The following is a 12,674-nucleotide window of genomic DNA, read 5'->3' as shown; positions in this document are numbered from 1 at the left end:
TTTGGGCGTGGAGGGGGAGTAGAAGTAATTTTTCAAGCAAAAATGCATTAAAGCATATCTGTATACACAGATTATATGATTATATGTGTAAATTTACAGGTGATTTGGGCATGTGATCAAGAGAAATGTTTGATATGTGATCTTACAAACCCCAAAATTGGTCAAGAATCTCTGTTTTACAATCTTTCTTTATTAATCCTGGCCCCCTCCTGTGGTAATGAGAGCAAGCTGGGAAAAGAGTGGTTGTTAGTAAGATGACCTTTCAGGAAACAAGTCACCCGGAAAAGACCTTAGCTAGTCCAGTTGGCTTCACACTGATTTTTTAAAATGTAGTGACAAGCAAAGGAATCACTGTCCAGACTTCTTTTCTTTATTTAATAAAAACTGTTCAAAGTAACCACTGTGTCTTCTCAAAAGGCTTTGCAGGCCTCACAAGTTTGACAAAATGCCATTAAACTAGGGTAAATTAATAGTTAATGGGCAGGATTTCTGAATGATTGGTCAGTCCATTTCCAGAATTAATGGACGCTAAGGGATCAAGAACTAGAAAAGATGGTATTTTTAAAAGCATGCAGTGAATTACATTGGAAAAGTGGAAACGTATGTCTTGGATTTCATTTCATTGTGCAGCACTCTGTTGCAATAACAGTGGAATTTAAACTTTGCATAGGATGCAGTTTTTAAAAAGTACAATTTTGATGAATTTGATAGTAACAACTGCCAGCTAAAGTCCGTTAAGTTTGTCTAAAGAGTCTAATGTGTCACCATCCAATAACTTTCTTAATGACTTTACTTACATTATATTTATCTCCGCGACCCCAACCTCATCCAAACTTCGAATTTGGGACAGCAAGGTGCTGAGCAGCTTGTGTTATTAAAATTTCAACTTGGTATTACATAAAACTGCATGCAAAATATGCGCCTTAACTCAAGTTTTGTCTTATTTCACACTTCTTGGATGAATTTTAATTAAAGCTATGCCAATCAGTATAATTGCATTATTAGTCAGAAAAGTTTACATTACCTCCATTAATTTAAATAAACTATACTTTGCTTCTGTGTATTGAAATACTGGAAAATAAAGCATTTTTAGGAAGGCTGGAGGAAAATATCTTATGCCTAACAAGAATGTCTTTTCTGGATCACATCCCTGATGCATTACAGGGCTGAAGTATCAAATTTAATTGGTTGCTTTAGCGACTGTAGTGATTTTTTTTTTGTTGCATTATTATACCTCCGTGACCCCAGAAAAACCTATATCGAGTCAGATTTCAAGGAGAGTGTCATCCGTTTTGATCATGTTACGCATTGTAGTGCCTTAATGCTTGTAACGATGTAATCTGGTAAATTTAATCTGTTGCTAGGATTTGAGAAATCGGAGCTTCATGTTGCTTGTTTTTAAAAGAGCTGTATCATGTTAGTGTATAGTGTACCAAGAGGTTTTCAAATTGTTTAATTCAAATAAGACTGACACAATTTTAGCAGTAAGAATTGTAATTAACCTTTGAACACTGGGGGGTGCATAACCACAAAAATCAAACAAGTGAAAGTACTGATAAGTGAGAGAGCACAAATAAACAATGTGTAAATAATTTATGATGTGTTAAATAACTTGCAATGAATGACAGTGTGAGTTCTTCAGACTATCAGAATAGCTTGCAAGAAAAATCCCATTTTTGGCTTTACCATTTATTCACTTGTGTATCAAAGCAGAGTTTAGAATCCTGTGACCAATGTTATGACTTCCAGTCAGAAAGCAAAAGCAATTTCAGCTGATTGTGTTGAGTAATACGTGAAAACCTGAGCAGAAACTTTAGAAGTTCTACGACATCATTAAAAGAATAGATTTGAAAAAGACTTACTGTCTACTGAGTGCTAAAAGATATATGCACCAAAATTTCAATATTGGAACCCAAGGCATTAGGCTTCAGAGTTTTGTATCCACAATAGGATAAAAAAATAATTCTGGCGTTGCAGAATAGGTTAAACACAATGACTGAGATTATGTGATCAGTGGCAAAGTAAGGGCACTTACTACTGACCTCAAAGAACACTGCCTACAAAGATCTAAGAATCTCTGTGGTGTAGTTTTCCCCTTCCCAACGGTACATTAAAGCTGGAGCCAAGTCAAGGGAACGTCTTGGCATGTGACACAGCAATGTGAGCAAGCAGCAAAGCAGCCATTTAGACTAAAGTCTTCACCACACCAAGCCTGGAAGTTAAAAACACGTAAGAGCCTTCACTTTTTAATTTAGATTTTCAGATAATGAATCAAGCATAAGAGTGGACGTAATTGAGTTTTCCCATTGATTGCAGTCTGGGAGATCTTCAATAGCGCACCCTCCAGAGAAGCATAGAATCACTGACAGCAACTTCTGAATTTGCATGTTATTCAGCGAAATTGCAGACTCTAGAACTTGCTTCAATGAAGCAATTATTTCACTGCAACAGTGACAGTTTTATCATTATTATCATTGCAACACATGCGGGGGGATTCTCCTTCCTGCGACTGAGGGCGCGGTCTTCCCAAAAGGAAACAAAGTCCCCGAGTGAGCATGTTTAGCTGCGTGTTTCCCAGTACCCGCAGTGCCGGGAAACACGTGGCTATTCAACGCCACTCGCTTTGAACGGGGATCGCACGGCCACGTTCGCACAGAACCCTGTTTTTTACAATGGGGAGCTCCCCTCGTCGGAACTCCTCATTGTATCGAGAGATCAGGATGTCATTTTTAAATGATGTCCAGATCTCCGAGGCCCTCAAAAGAATCCCCGACCTCCCCCCAGCTCGAACATAATATGGGGGGGTCCGCTGGCCAGGATCACGTCCTAAGTGTTGACACCAGGGCACGATTCGTGGGCTTCCACAACAGCAAACCTGGCATTGCACCTGGACCGATTCAGCCACGTGGAATCGATTCCAATGAGAAACGATGCCGGATTCGCGGTTAACGTTCAGGAGGCCAACAAGCTGCGGGCGCATATACACACCACTCCCCACACAACATCCCAGCCAACTGGATGGCACTGGTAGCGCTGGAGTGCGCCGATATGGCTGATGGGTCGGCTGGGGCCAGAGGTTGCCTAGGGGAGTGCCCTGGGGGGACACCCATACGACCTGTATCCCAAAGTTCACAATGGGCAGTCAGCGGCATGTGCAGCTGGATGGCTGCCTTGCAGTTTGTGGCACTGGTGTTCCCATCCACCCTGACCCCACAGCCCACCCCGTTGTCACCCCCCACTATTCCCTCTATTCACACCTTTTAACCTTTTCCTCGCTCCTCTCTAAGAAATTGCCCAGACTGTCAGGTGAAGATAAGACATGTGATGGACATCACACACCCAAATAAGATATTTTTGTTATCTCATCTTCCAGTGTCAATGGCATTGTTTAAATTACATCTAATAGAATTCAAGAGGAACAAAAATCAATAGTAATTCACTTTATGCCAATGTAAACTTATCCTTTCCTGAACATTTAAATTGTCAATGTTTGCAGAATACAAATAATGAAAACTTAATTTTAAATTCTTGGACTTTGGAGGTGTACAAACTGCAATAAATTTATTGTGTGTTTTTTTTTAAAGTACTAGGCAGGGAAACATTATTTGTGAAACAATTTTTGTAACAAACATTTCTTCACTAACAATTTAACACCATCAAACATAGAATTTATCATAGAATTTACAGTGCAGAAGGAAGCCATTCGGCCCATCGAGTCTGTACCGGCTCTTGGAAAGAGCACCCTACCCGAGGTCAACACCTCCACCCTATCCCCACAACCCAGTAACCCCACCCAACACTAAGGGCAATTTTGGATACTAAGGGCAATTTATAGAACATAGAGCATAGAACATAGAACAGTACAGCACAGAACAGGCCCTTCGGCCCTCAATGTTGTGCCGAGCCATGATCACCCTACTCAAACCCACATATCCACCCTATACCCGTAGCCCAACAACCCCCCCCTTAACCTTACTTTTATTAGGACACTACGGGCAATTTATCATGGCCAATCCACCTAACCTGCACATCTTTGGACTGTGGGAGGAAACCGGAGCACCCGGAGGAAACCCACGCACACACGGGGAGGATGTGCAGACTCCGCACAGACAGTGACCCAAGCCGGAATCGAACCTGGGACCCTGGAGCTGTGAAGCAATTATGCTATCCACAATGCTACCGTGCTGCCTCCAGCACATATTCTATGCTTCATGAGACTGTTGTTGCAAAACATATGATCCAAACTTCCTTTTAGGAATTTTTAATATCGCAGAAAAAAGGTGTATATGACAGATGTCAGGCTGATTCACACAAATGAGAACCAGGCTGAATGTTGAAAGTTCATAAAAGAAGTGGAAAGAAAGTGAGAGAGGCAAAGAGAGAAATGAGAAGCGACTGGCAGCTAGCACAAAAGTATATAAATAGTAAAGCAGTAGTAAAAGGAGGAATAATACCAATTAGAGACCAAGGAGTTTAATACATAGAGATAGAGAACTGAGGCTGAGGTACTAAATAGAATCATAGAAAAAAATAGGAACAGGAGGAGGCCATTCGGCCCTTCAAGCCTGCTCCCCCATTCATTATGATCATGGCTGATCATCCAACTCAATAGCCTAATCCCTCTTGCCCTCCATATCCTTTGATCTCCTTCGTCCTGACTGTTACATCTAACTGCTTCTTGAAACCACACAATGTTTTAGACCCAACTACTTCCTGTGGTAACAAATTCCACAGGCTCACCACTCTCTGGATGAAGAAATTTCTCTTCATCTCTGTCCTAAATGGTCGACCCCATATCCTCAGATTGTGACCCCTTTTTATGGACACACCCACCAATGGGAACATCCTTCCTGCATCAACCCTGTCTAGTCCTATTAGAATTTTATAGGTTTCTATGAGATCCCCACTCATTCTTCTGAACTCCAACGAATATAATCCTGACCAATTCAATTTTTCTTCGCATGTCAATACTGCCATCCCAGGAATCAGTCTGGTAAACCTTCGCTGCACTAGCTCTACAGCTAGAACAACCTTCCTCAGATAAGGAGACCAAAACTGCACAAAATATTCCAGGTGTGGCCTCACCAAGGCCCTGTATAATTGCAGCATGATATCCCCATTCCTGTACTCGAATCCTCTCGCAATGAAGGCCAGCATGTAATTTGCCTTCTTTACCGCCTGTTGCACCTGCATGCTCACCTTCAGTGACTGGTGTACGAGGACACCCAGGCCTCGTTGCATATTCCCTCTCCTAATTTATGGCCATTCAGATAATTATCTGCCTTCTTGTTTTTGCTACTAAAGTGGATAACATCACATTTATCCAAATTATACTGTATCTGCCATTCATTTGCCCACTCACTCAACTTGTCCAAATCACACTGAAGGATCTCTGCACCCTTCTCACAGCACTCCATCCCACACAACTTGGTGTCTTCTGCAAATTTGGAAATATGACATTTCGTTCCCTCATCTAAATCATTAATATATATTGTGAATAGCTGGGGTCCTAGCACCGACCCCTGCGGTACCCCACTAGTCATTGCCTACCAATTTGAAAAAGACCATGTAATTCCTCCTCATTGTTTCCTGCCTGCCAACCAGTTTTCTACCCATCTCAATACACTACGCTACAAACCTATGCGCTTTCATTTTACACTCTAATCTTTTATGCAGGACTTTGTCAAAAGCCTTCCGAAAGTCCAAATACACCACATCCACTGGCTCCCCTTTATCAATTCTACTAGTTACATCCTCAAAGGGTTCTAGTAGATTTGTCAAGCATGGTTTTCCCTTCACAAATCCATGCTGACTCTGTCCAATCCTGCCACTGTTTTTAATTGCTCTGCTATTAAATCTTTGATAATGGATTCTAGAATTTTCCGCACCACTGCCATCAGGCTTACTGGTCTATAATTCCCTTCTTTCTCTTTACCTCCCTTCTTTAATAGTGGAGTTACATTAGCCACCCTCCAAACAACATGAACTATTCCGCAGTCTATAGAATCTTGGAAGATGACCACCAATGAATCCACTATTTCTAGAGCCACCTTCTTCAGTACCCTGGGATGTAGATTGTCAGGCCCTGGGATTTACCAGCTTTCATCGCATCTATTTCCCCAACACCATTTCTCTACTGATATTGATCACCTTTAGTTCCTCCTTCTCACTAATGTCTGCATTCCCAAACATTTCTGGTATCTTTATTGTGTCCTCATTTGTGCAGATAAAACCAAAGTATGTATTTAGTTGCTCAGCTATTTCTTTGTCCCTGTCTCTGACTGTAAGGGACCTACATTTATCTTCACCAATCTTTTTCTCTTACGTACCTATAGAAACCTTTATAGTCAGTTTGTATGTTCCCTACAAGCTTACTTTCACACAGTATTTTCCTCTTAATTAATTCCTTGGTCCTTTGCTGAATTCTAAACAGTTCCCAATTCTCAGATCTGTTCGTTTTCTTGGCTAATTTGTGTGCTACTTACTTGGATCAAATACTATTCCTCATTTCCCTTGTAAGCCATGGATTGTCCACTCTTCCCTTTTTACTTTTGTGCCAGACAGGAATAAACAATTGTTGCATGTCATGCATGCATTCTTTGAATGTTTGCCATTGCCTCTCATCCCTTTAAGTAACATTGCCCAATCGATCATAGCCAACTCACACCTCATTTTATCATAGTTTCCTTTGTTAAGATTCAAGACCCTAGTCTCAGAATCAACTACTTCACTCTTCATCTTGATGAAAAATTCGATCATATTATGGTCGCTCTTCCCCAAGGGGTCTCGCATAGCTAGATTGCCAATGATTCCGTTCTTATTACACAGTACATAGTCTAGGATAACCTGTTCTCTAGTTGGCTCCTCAACATATTGATCCAGAAAACCATCCCGCATTCATTCCAGGGATTCCTTCTCTATGGTATTGTGGCTAATTAGATTTTCCCAATCTATATGCATATTAAAATCACCCATAATTACAGTTGTTCCTTTATCACTCTAACTTCCTGTTTAATGCCATTCTCAACAATATCACTGCAGTTTAGGGGTCTACATGTGACACCCACTAATGGTTTTTTGCCTATTGCTATTTCTTAGCTTTACCCATACAGATTCTGCATTGCCATAGCTAATATCCTCCCTCACTATTATGTTAATATCCTCCTTGACCAGAAATGCAACCCCACCACGTTTTCCTTATTGTTGTCTGAATACCCCTAGACATTCAGTTACCATCCCTGGTCACCCTGCAGCCATGTCTCCATAGTACCGACTATATCATACCCATACAAGTCTATTTATGCGATTAGTTCATCCACTTTATTGCAAATGCTTAGCGCGTTAAATTAAAACATAAGGAATAGGAGCTGGAGTAGGCCAGTCGCCCCCAGGCCTGCACCACCAAGCAATAAGATCATGGCTGACCTGATCATGGCCTCATAACCATTTTCCTACCTGTCCCTCATAAAACCTTGACTCCCTTGTAGATCAAAAATCTAGCTCATTCAGATTTGAATATGTTCAATGGCCCAGTCTTCACTGCTCGTCTGGCGTACGGAATTCCAAAGATTAACAAGCTTTGAAAAGAAATTCCTCCTCATCTCATCTTCCATATGAGACCCCTTATTCTGAGGCTGTGTGCCTTAGTTCTAAATTCTGCCATGAGGGGAAACATCCTCTGATCAACTATGCTGTCAACCACTCTCAGAATCTTGTATGTTTCAATAAGATCATCTCTCATCTAAATTCCAATGTGTATAGGTCCAGCATGCTCAATGGTTCCTGATATGACAACCCTTTCATCCTTGGGATCAAGTCTTGTGAGTCTTCTCTGAACTGACTCCAATGCAAGTATATCCTTTAAATAAGGGGGTCAAAACTGTACGCAGTACTTTAGCTGCTATCTCACCAATGCCCTGTACAGTTATCGCAGGACGTCACTTCTTTTATACTCCATTCCCCTTGCAATGAAGGTAAATTCCATTTGCCTTCCTAATTACTTGCTGTAACTGCATGTTAACTTTTTTGTGACTCATGCTACTACACCCAGATCCCTCTGTGTGCATTGCTAATAAACAATTGATATTAAAGTGTGTGCTTGCTAAAACGCATGAAAAACAGCATTTTATCCACTGGAGCAGTCGTTTAGCAAGAGTCAGATATCACTTCCATTCTATTAATGTGGACAAAATCCTCTGGCTTCTTTGCATAAATTAAAAGCTCAACATTAGAAACAACGGTTTCTGAGTGCATTGCACGTTAAATGTGGATAGCATTGAACAAATTTTGCTAACTTAATGTGTAAATCTTTTGTACGTAAATACTAATAACAGGAAGAGCATTTGCATTGAAAATATTGGGACGATTTCATAAACTATAGGTGGTCTGAAATTATTTATTATTGCCTGAATCTTTAAATTAGATGATAGCCTTGAAATTATGTTCAGGTATTAATTATTATTGATATAGCATCTTAATTGAAGCCTCATGCGTGGCAATGCACGCAGAGTTGAGACCAAATGCAATATTCAATTCAAGCTGGCTGGACTCTGAAGAGCGAAGGGCAGGGAAGAGGAATATTGGGGATAAAGGAAAAAGATTATGAGTAAGAGGGAATAGAGAAAATAGGAAGACGGTGAATAGGTGGAGCATGTCAGTCAAAATGCTGGGTGACAGGCCGAAATGAGCGAGAATGCCTCGGCTATAAAACTTTATCAGTGGCGGGGCGGGTTGAATGGGAAGCAGGTCCACAAGCTCCAGCAACCTATGAGGGGGAAACAAAGGAAATGAGGAAGAGCACAAAGCTTCATTCTCTGAGGAAGAGGTAACACCGGGCCCATATTATTATTTAGTTACATCAGTGACATGTTTTACATTGGCCGGTCCGATGGTAGTGGGTTATCGTTGATATTGGCTTACAAAGTGGCATGTTTTACATTGGAGATGGCGGGGGTTTATAATTGAGATTTGAAGTACAAAATTTACAGTGTAACACAATGTAACATATTATGCCTCATTGCACAAATCCATGCAGCAGGTAAGACAACTTGTGTGCTGTTTTGCATAATTGTTATAATTTTAATCATATCTAATCCTCAGACTTGGTGCTTAACCCATCATTGCCTAAAAATAATGATAATTGCAATGAAGTTCGAGAAAGAAATCTTGAATTTTGTTTCTCAACAAATATGATTTTAAAAAGCTTTGTTTTCTTTTGTCTCTTTTTTAACCAGGAGTTAATCCCAGAATTCTACTATTTACCCGAAATGTTTGTGAACAGTAACAGCTATAACCTTGGAATCAGAGAAGATGGAACTGTTGTTTCTGATGTTGAGCTTCCAATTTGGGCAAAGAAGCCAGAAGATTTTGTCCGCATTAACAGGATGGTAAGAATGATATCTGATTCTTGTGAAATGACTGCTGCACTGGATAAACTGCTAGTAGCCGCTTTTCCAAACTGCATGTGGCTAGACATTTCCCAGAGACTTATTCATTTAACCTTATTAAAGCAGAGTATTCAATGCTAACATGATTTTTGTCTGACCTCTATGATGTCACCAAAGGACAGAGGCAGTGAATGTCCCAGATAATGTTACATGATTGTTGGGTTCATCAATCATAATTTACCAGCTTTAAAAAGCTTCTCACAGATGTGCATCTGCAGTATTACTCAGCCATTCAATCCCAGCAGGCTTTTGCCGGGTGGTAACCATAAATAGAACACATTCAGCTCGTTGTTCAAGTATACTAAAGATGCGATGCAAAGGCGAGTGAAGATAAGGGATTCTGGGATTTCTGCTGTTCGTTTCAGTTTATCTTCCAATTTACAATGCCCTCACTTCCACTGTTTGCTCATAACAATTTAGATTTTCAACATGATACAAAATCTAACTATTCATCTTTGCAAAAGAACATTTTTAATAACATTTTTTTTGATCTGGTCAAAGAATTCTATGTGGTTACAGACAGACCAGGTTCTCATCTGAACTGAATTGGTAGCTAACTCCAAATAATGAAGTCCTTTGCGTGACTTGACTCACGGTCAGCTGCATTCAGCTTGAGGTCAAAGTGCATTTGAACTGTGCTTGAAACTGGCAAAATGGAAGAAACAATTACCAAACAATTAAGTCTATTTAGAATATCCATTATCTCCAACAAAAATTATTTTTTATTGGTTACTGCGCCACTGACGAATTTTTCTTTGATTTAAAACAAAGTATTGTCAGGTGCCTTGCCCTGAAATTCACTAATCCTAAATTGAATGAAATATTTGTTTCTTTGCAAATTTAATAACATAATTTTTTTAAATAATTTTTATTGTCACAAATAGGCTTACATTAACACTGCAATGAAGTTACTGTGAAAAGCACCCAGTCTCCACATTTTGGTGCCTGTTCGGGTACACAGAGGGACAATTCTAATGTGGGCTACTGGAAGATGAGTTAGTCTAGTCCATTATATTTTACCATTAGTTTTCATGCATTTTCTTCATGAGGCAGCAGTTTCTTCCGTGCTTAAGTTTGCCTTGCAGATCCACATAATTATTTTTCAGGAGCAGAATCATGAGAGGAAGCATTATCCTAAAGTCACCTGTAGCACAGAATACTGGACACAAATATACTTTAACAGTTGCATACATTTAATGATAGATTAGCATTTCTATATTCTAAAAAGTAAATTCGCCATAGTCCCAGGTGACCATAGGCTGCTTTCCCCTTTCAGGGGGAGAGCTGACTGGTGGTGATTTAACCTGAAGATCACCACACCTCAGGTGAGGAGCAAGGTTAAAAAGGCAGGGCCTCCATGAATAACCTTAGCCAGCACAGGAATTGAACCCGTGCTACTGGCCTTGAGGAAATGCTGCGTTTTAGAGATATTGGGCTGGATTTTACATTTGTCCCGCTCGGTGTGTTTAATAACATGGGAGATGGACGGACTCTGAAATCAGCAAGCTAAAAAGCTCAATTGACCCGTGATTATTTAATTAAATATGGCGGGTAGGCTTCACTGTCCCACTGGCAGCCAATTTAGCCCGCTCGCAGCGCGTTTTGGTTACAGAGGCAAACTGGTCCACACCAGCTTTGCTGAGGGTGGGGGAAAGCTGCCTGGCCCGCTATAAGATTCTGCCCATTTTTGAAATCAATTGCTGGTATGTGACATCACTGGGAACGTCAGCATTTGTTGCTCTTCCCTAATTCCCCTTCAGAAGGTGGCGGTGAGTCACTTTCTTAAACTGCAGCAGTCGATGTAGTGTAAATACACCCACAGTACTTTGGGAGGGTGTTCCAGATTTTTGGCCCAGCGACAGTGAACGAATGTATATACAGTTGCAAGTCAGGATTCTGTGAGACTTAATGGGGAACATGCAGGTGGTGCTGTTTCCATTGGTCTACTTCCCTTGTCCTTCTTAGCGATAATGGTTGTGAGTTTGGAAGGTGCCGTCAAAGAAACGATGGTCCGTTGCTGCAGTGCATCTTGTAGAAAATGTTCATCACTGTTGCCACAGTGCACTGGTAGTGGAAGGAATAAATGTTTAATGTAGTGGATGGAGTACCACCAGTCAGCTCTCCTCCTCAAAGTAGAAAGCAATCTATGGGCTGGGATTCTCCTGCCGGCATGATTCTCCGTTATGCCAGCGCCCGGAGGTTTCCCGATTGTATGGGGCTGCCCCACAATGGGAAAGCCCATTGACTGGCTGGCGTAATGGAGAATCCCGCCTGCCGTTCGGGGCAGAAATGTGGCGCAGAAGGGCGGAGATTCCTGCCCATGGTCATTTGGGACTATGACGATTTTACACTTTGCACATCCCTTCAGGCAAAGGCACTGATTTGTGCATTAGGTGGACAAGCTTTGGGGAGTCAGGAGGTGAGTTACTTGCCACATCCTCTGACCTCCTGTAGCTTCTATATTTAGATGGCCTTTGAACTTTGTTCACTGTCGCAGTTCCAAATATATGGAACTCCCTCTAAAAGCATTGTGACATTTTCAAAAAAGTACTATGGGGATCATTCAAATCCACTTAACCTACAGAGTGAACCTCTGTTTAACGTCTCATGCATGCAGCAAGACCTGGACAACATTCAGGCTTCAGCTGATAAGTAACATTCACTGCCCATAATTTGAAGCATTTGCAACATCTTTAAGCTAGAAGTGCCGAGTGGCTGATCCATCTCAACTGCCTCCTGTGGTCAAGATGCCATTCTACAGCCAATTCGATTTGCTCTGCATGATATCATGAAACAGCTTAAGGCACTCGAAACTGCAACGGCTATGGGCTGTAATAACAGTGCCGCAATAGTACTGAAGACTTGCCATCCAGCACTAGCTGTGCCATTAGCCTGATGCTCCAGTACAGCTACAACACTGGCACCTACCTGGCAATGTCGAAAATTACCCAGGTACATTCTGTCCACAAAATGAAGAACAAATCTAATCAGTCTCCTTTTGATCATTAGCAAAGTGATGGAAGGAGTCGTTGATAGTGCTATCATGTGACTTTTGCTCAACCTGCTCACTGGCGCTCAGTTTGGGTTATGCTAGAGTGACTCCGCTCCTGACCTCATTACAGCCTTGATCCAAATTTAGACAAATGAGCTGAACCTAAGAGATGAAATGAGAGTGATTACGCTTGACCTCAAGGCAGAATTTGACCGAGTTTGGAACCTGTTATGTTC

At 41.2% G+C, this 12,674-nt stretch overlaps 1 protein-coding gene across 12 annotated transcripts in view; it reads left to right on the top strand.

Moving 5' to 3' along the window:
- nbeaa (neurobeachin a) overlaps positions 1–12,674 on the top strand; it is a 1,044,979-nt gene that overhangs the window by 936,118 nt on the left and 96,187 nt on the right. For all 12 annotated transcript variants that reach the window (XM_038817846.1, XM_038817850.1, XM_038817848.1 and 9 more), the window contains one exon: positions 9,234–9,386. In XM_038817846.1, the coding sequence (XP_038673774.1) occupies positions 9,234–9,386 (153 nt within the window). The remainder of the gene's footprint in view (positions 1–9,233; positions 9,387–12,674) is intronic.

Source organism: Scyliorhinus canicula, chromosome 14, assembly GCF_902713615.1.
Source record: "Scyliorhinus canicula chromosome 14, sScyCan1.1, whole genome shotgun sequence".
Lineage (NCBI taxonomy): Eukaryota > Metazoa > Chordata > Chondrichthyes > Carcharhiniformes > Scyliorhinidae > Scyliorhinus > Scyliorhinus canicula.
Note: the sequence above shows the minus strand (reverse complement) of the source record. Positions and strands in the feature narration are given on the sequence as shown.